The sequence below is a fragment of the Cyprinodon tularosa genome, unplaced genomic scaffold (genome assembly GCF_016077235.1).
Source record: "Cyprinodon tularosa strain WSP-4 unplaced genomic scaffold, ASM1607723v1 ctg131, whole genome shotgun sequence".
NCBI classification, from domain to species: Eukaryota; Metazoa; Chordata; class Actinopteri; order Cyprinodontiformes; family Cyprinodontidae; genus Cyprinodon; species Cyprinodon tularosa.
Window position 1 is genome coordinate 820,653 of NW_024038126.1, and position 6,759 is coordinate 827,411.

General features: G+C 35.6%; 1 protein-coding gene across 1 annotated transcript; it reads left to right on the forward strand.

The window, feature by feature from the left end:
• Window positions 1-741: 741 nt before the first annotated feature.
• Window positions 742-6,183, forward strand: cenpx (centromere protein X). Its single transcript, XM_038277445.1, has 5 exons — window positions 742-812; window positions 3,061-3,112; window positions 3,189-3,242; window positions 3,341-3,429; window positions 3,774-6,183. Exons 1-5 carry the CDS (start codon window positions 777-779, stop codon window positions 3,786-3,788), a joined length of 246 nt encoding a protein of 81 aa, XP_038133373.1. The 5' UTR covers window positions 742-776; the 3' UTR covers window positions 3,789-6,183.
• Window positions 6,184-6,759: the final 576 nt, after the last annotated feature.

A 6,759-nucleotide genomic window follows, 5' to 3' on the forward strand; every position in this document is an offset into this window, starting at 1 on the left:
TTTTAATTCCATCAGTTACTCCATTATTTAAATCTAGCAATTTTTAGAGTCTTAAGGATCAAAAGCAACATCATTATGACTTTTGAATAGGCTATACGGTCCATTTCTGACATGTGTCACAAAAGACATTGCAGTATAATTAAAATACGTTACTTCAGATAGATAGATAGATAGATAGATAGATAGATAGATAGATAGATAGATAGATAGATAGATAGATAGATAGATAGATAGATAGATAGATAGATAGATAGATAGATAGATAGATAGATAGATAGATAGATAGATAGATAGATAGATAGATAGATAGATAGATAGATAGATAGATAGATAGATAGATAGATAGATAGATAGATAGATAGATAGATAGATAGTGAAACGGTGTGTAGTCCATAAAAATTGTTTTAAATTGTTTTCAGTTTGTGGAAAAAAGTGACACACCTGCAGCTTTAAATTCCATAAAGTTTACATTTAGCACTAGAAGAAGGCCAAATTAAAATAATAGTTGTATCATTCTATCTTTTTGCATTACGATTGATAACAAATTAATAAAAACGACCAATACTGCAATTTAAAAGTAAAATCACTTTTAGAGCAGACTTTGCTAGTTTAGGCGTAAGATGTAAAAAAAAAAAAAAAAAAAAAAAAAAAAAAAAAAAAAAAAAAATAGTTATTTAAGATAAAATACAACTATAACCATATTTTGGGACGTAACGAGTAACGTCACACATAACCAGCCAATCAAATTCGTGGCGCAGGAGTCGCTACGTAAAAACATGGCGGATAAAGAGGAAGAAGTCAGCTTTAAAAAGGTATGAGCGGGAGGATTCTTCATAAATTCCATTTTATATTGAATAGTTTTCTGTTGAATGTGAACATAAACAAGTCTTGCCTCATACCTCTGGATTTTGCTTTCGTTTCGAGCTCTTCCTCTTCCAAACCCAACCCTGTAAAGCGTTCCCTGTTTAACTTAAACCAAACAAAAAGCAATTATGCTGACATTGAGCTTTGTATTTTGTAACGCCGAATTGACGAGCATTTCCTAAACACTTAAAAAAAGTATTTTCTATGCAATTCTGTTTTTGATACAAATTGGAAACTTCGGTGATATTTAAAAGAATGCACTTTTCAAGGCTAGTTTGGTTTAATAGAGACAAGCGAGCGCGTGTCTTAATGTTTGCTTATGATTCACTCACTTATTCAAAACCAATAAATTATAAGTCACTTCTGACTTAGAAAAAAGTTGCTCAACTTATTTTCGCATTTAGATGGTTGCAGTATGTTGCATTTATGATACAGTTTTCTGCAAAGGGAGGATCAAGAAAGCAATTTGTCACACACAAAGCTTAAAATTTTTCATTATAGATAAAAATGTTATTTAAATCATTCTAATTGTATGTATTCCCATACCATCAGTGATGAAAATAAAATTAATTTAAAGTAGTCAATTAATAATTATAGTATCTGCAATCTAGAAGTAGAACTATCACCAAAATGTAGTCTGATTGAAGCATGCAAAAAATATATATTTATACTAAATATTTAAGTGTCAGCACTAAATGCTGTCAAGCAACTGCTCCATACGAGCTCCAATAAAATCAGCAAAAATTATCTGCATTCTCTATGACATCAAGACACTCTTCATTTTTTGTAAAATGATCCCTGAAATGTCCAGAAAACAGGAAAGTCTTTAGAATGTCATTGTATGACAAAGACACACATGGATGTTGTTTTTAAAGTAAGATTGGCTCCCTTTATTAGAGAAAATAAAGGATGCAAACAGTGAGTCCACTCACTGTCAAGTGAATGTGGTATTTTTTATTATTCTGTTGCTTTCAAAGCCCCCGCTCGTTATGAAATGATCCCTTAATACTGATTCCTCAAAAATATATAGACAGAAGATGCTAGAAATCTAAGAATTTAGCAAAAAAACCTGCCTTATAACAGAATTTGTTCGCTCGTATTGATTCTTAGTATTTTATATTATCATTATTTAAACATTACACGGCCATTTATATTGTCTAGTACTACAGTTTATTAAATAAGTGATCATTAGCTCAGTTTTAACAATCAATAGAACCACAGTAATCATCATGCTCATTACCATACGATTCTCAGGTGTCAATTCAAGTATAAAGAACTGATGTGTGAAGTGTGCAAGTGACACAAACCTTATGTCTGAAGCTCTCCTTTTAATACGAACCAAAATATATTAAGGTGCTGCATTTTCATTTGCAATGCTCAATACATGTAAAACAGTAATGTATTTCTGTTAAATTGAATGTATTATGTATGAATAATATGCTATGTCTTGCAAAAGACTGCAGGATTCCCCATTGTGCCAGATAGGATTGTTGTGAGATTTCTATGCCAAAGGAACTATGACAGGAAGCATACATGCTCCCTTTCCTACCTCCTTCCTTACTACCAGCATTATTCAGACTGCACTTATCATGGTGAACTCTGATGCACTTCCACTTTAGCTAAAGAGTCCTTAGGTATTTAATTAGTTTGAATCGAATAATGATGGCAGTGTGAAAGTTCACCATCTTCTGTGAAAGGTCACACTTTTTTTGTAGGAAGCAAATCCTTCGGTGAGGTTTCTTATTTATGCTTATTATTAACTTCTGCTTAACTTTCCCTTCATATGCTTAAATGCAATTATTTTTCATGCCATCAGCTGTAGTAGCTCAGCCTATATGTAGGGTATGCATTTCTTTTTTGTATTTTAGGTCATCTGTGTTATATATTGTCTTAACTGATAAATTAAAGGTTAGATGAAAATTAGTCAAATTAATTGATTTTGACCTATCAGCCATAATGTATAAGGTAACCGTCCTATTTTAGATTTTCTGAAACACTGGTTTCAATGTGTCGTAAATGAACTTCCTGCCATAAACTTCTAAAAACAAGAAACATCAACCTGACCTATATTATTCCGTCAGGGTTTGGGTAAACTGAATAAAAAACTGTAATAAATATGTTTTAACTGGTAATCTGATTAGGTAGATGCAATGTTGGTCTCCTTCATGCGGTCTTGTGCTGTTTTACTTCCCACAGCAAACAGTGACCAAACTCCTGTGCAGTTTCTTTAAAGAGGACAAAACCAAATGTAAGTTGATATTCTTTCTTTGTTTTAGAGTTCCAGTTGCATGACTGAACTGAATAAATCTTACTTTGTGTTACAGTAAGTAGTGATGCTACACTGCTCATGATGGATATGCTGAGAATATTTGTGCAAGGTAATGATTTTTCTAGTCTTCATTACATGATGAGCTGCTGTGCTTATATTAAGCTTCGCAGCAATAAAAGTATATGTATATTTTTTCTGTATCCCAAGAGGCTGCTTTGAGATCGCTTAAACAGGCCGAATCTGAGGACTGCAACCAAGTGGAGCTTGAGCATTTTGAAAAGATCCTGCCACAGCTGGTATGTTGCTCAGCAGGTTTCCTATTCTTGTAGAATAAAGTGTTAATAAATAAAGCCATTGTTGCTTTTACTAAAAGCTTATTTAACCTATGAATGAGAACTGGTTTTATCCTAGCGAGTCATATTTCAAAATGTGTAAAAACAACCAAAAATGGTGAAATTAGGCCAAATTGATTAAGATTCCAATTAAATGAACTGGACATATTATGATAAACTGATGTGGACTAAATTACATTAGCATGTCACCAATCCATCTTCAATCCAAAAGTTCAGTTTAAAACTGTAGTTTTAGAATAAAAGGAGATTTTATTCATTCAGTTGTCTGATTTCTTTTTCCATTTCAGCTTCTGGATTTCTAGGAGAGCCACAAGATGGAGCCAGAGGGCTGCTAACATGTTCCTAAAAGCTTTTTGAGATTTCATTTTACTGAGTATAAATAGAATTTGCCCCCAAAACTTAATTCATATTAATATTGCGTGTCATGTTTTTATTTCATTTATTTTGTGATTTAAAAAAATAAATATAAAAAAAAAAACACAAGAGTGCTGTCCAAACACAACCACCATATAAGGGCCACCTGTGCTCATCTATGGAACAACAGGTGCTTCCAGCATGCTCTGTGGCGCCCTTCATCAAAGCCTCCAGGAGCAGTTGGAAGCAATTACAGTAATAAGGGGAGCAGCCAGTCCCTTAGATGATGACAAGTGCCAGGAAAAAAGGAGTACCCCCTCCGGCCACTTTGAAGTTCCCTTTTGCTGTCCTGCGATGTTTGGTTAGAGGTAGGGGGAAGGGCAAAGGGGACCTCTGGCACAGGGAGGAAAGTTGAATGTTTGTGTGTGTGTGTGTGTGTGCATGTGTTAACCAAACATGGCCGAAGACCACACGCATAGACATTCTGTTTGAAAGGAAACATAACAAAACACATCGGAACATGGTCCAAGAGGAGCAGGGTGTAATTCTGAAGGTAAATAAACAAAACGGGCAAGTAGTAGAGGTGTTCTTTGCTTTCATCACAGGAGGGGAGGGGGGGGTTCTGGGCCTACCAGAGAGAGGCTTTTGTAGGGTTTTTCAAACCCAAGTGGCTCGTATATTTTTCCAGCAGCGTGTGTTAGACCCAAGTATCTTTACTGTGAGTCAGCATAGCTGTACAACACCTCACTCTTTATTTGTGTGCTTCTTGGGTGACTCATTGCGCTCACGTACAGCTGGAAGCAACTTAAGTGAAAGTCAAGAATCCAGGGTCTGGTAGGTGTCCAAGGACATAGCACTGGGGGTTTGACCCAGAACCTTTGATAATTTAAAAGGCCCAGATTGGATTAGTGTTTCCCAGGTGTGATTTCAAGAGAACACTGTCAGAAAGAGTTGTGCTTGGGTTGAGTGATGTGAAATTTTAGAGTAATAGTATCTACCAGGACAGTGACACCATTTTTGTTCAATAAAAGAAATTTTTTATTCCTTTGGAAAGCCCCCATAATTAAAACCCTCCTATGCCACAACTCTCAGATTTTAGGATCTAGAAATGATTTTCTGCATTGGATTGTCATGCCCAGATCTGGAAAATGCTTTTACTATTACTGTTGTACATGATGCTTTTTATTTCATGAAGAATTCTAATTTGTTAGACAATCTCCAAAGCCTTCTTTATTAGCTTGTTGAACTTTTTAAAGTCATTTGCTCTGATACCGTTACTCTGGCAGATGATGGCAAAAGATATCAGATGCACACAGATCTCCACAACAGAAATATAAGACACTGAAGAAGGTGTTCAAGCTTCCTTAAGAAGAACAACCTGGTCTTTCCCTTAACATTTACGTCTGCTGTCCAGTTTGTTGTCAATTATTATTTCTGGTATATTTGTTCCAAAATAATATAATATTGGAGCAAATGACATACTAAAACAGCTTAATTAAACCTGCAAAAATGGTTATGATAAAGAATGACTGGTTGAGTAGTTAAGTGTAATAAAGTTTTTTTTCATGCTTCATCCCCTCAGGGGAGAGTTGGTCTAGTGTTTAGGGCAGTGCACTTGTGCTCTGAGAAGTTTGCAAGTTCCCCACACTCTCAATGTCAAATGCAGAGGTGAATTCTAACAGTGTGAGATTAATAAAATTCAATTATTATCAATATAATTATTACTAAAGGCAAGGAGTGTTGTCAGATGATCCATACAATTTGGAGAAGCTCCAGAGGTAGGAGCTCTCCTTATAGAAGGAAACTGATCTGTGTTCAGCTTTCTGACATCTTTTATTGGGCAGCCTCAAAAGTAACATGCAAATAATTATCTAATTGTATTGATTAAAACTAATATTGACTTTCCTGGTTAAATAAATTCCATCATGTTGGTTTTATATTCAACAAAATTCAGTATCGTCACAATTTCTAATCTATCAAGTCTTGGAAAGTTTTACATAAACAATAAAGATTTGCGTAGAAGTTGGTATCAAGATTCATGATTTACAGAAGTGTTTTTCTGAGCTGGAGTTAGCTGGATTACTATGAAGAGTCTGAGTGAGGATACGTCAGGATTATATCAGATTTCTCCTTAATTCTCTCACTAGTCTGCGGTTGCCCTTACTGACGCAGCTTTCCAACTCTCTGTCATCTCATAACCTCTTTCTTCCAAATGAAAACACCAGTCAACATAACACACCCTCATTTGTGACTGCCGCAAGAAGAGGGGACTTACTGTAAGGCCAAACTATTGCTCATGTTTTGAAGATATAGTAACATTCAATAAATCAACCTTTCAATGCAGTTTGAATGACCTTCATTTCCCCATTTCACAAATAAAATTATTTTTGTAGAGACCTACACTTATGGGCTGTCTCTGTTATTGATCGAAGAACAGTAGTTATTTAAAGTAATGTCTTTAAACACATGGGAAAAAAACAAATCATTGCTACCCTGTCAGTTAAAAGAAATCCTCCTAATTGTCATTCTGCTGATATGTTTATGTCAGGCCATCCTACGTGCTCGTCCCTTTGTTATCTTTTTCTGTGCATGTACACTTTCAGGCGTATGTGTGGTGAGCTACGGTTTCAGACATTCATTGAAGCTCACCTTTCTTACCAAGGTTCTTTGAAAATGGCAGAGGGTCGTAAGAAAAAAAGCATCTACAAAGTGTATGAGCACATAAGACGACGCAGATATACCCCGGAATGCTTTGTGCGGAGATCTCTCTTCACAAAGCATTATGGGATTTACTGTCACAGCGGGCAGCTGTCGCCATAGGGTGTAGCTACCCGACAGCGGCGACAAATAACAAAGATGGAGCAGGCACCGCGTAGTGGAAGGGGAGTTACGTGACCAACGGAGAGCAAAAAGCAGTGA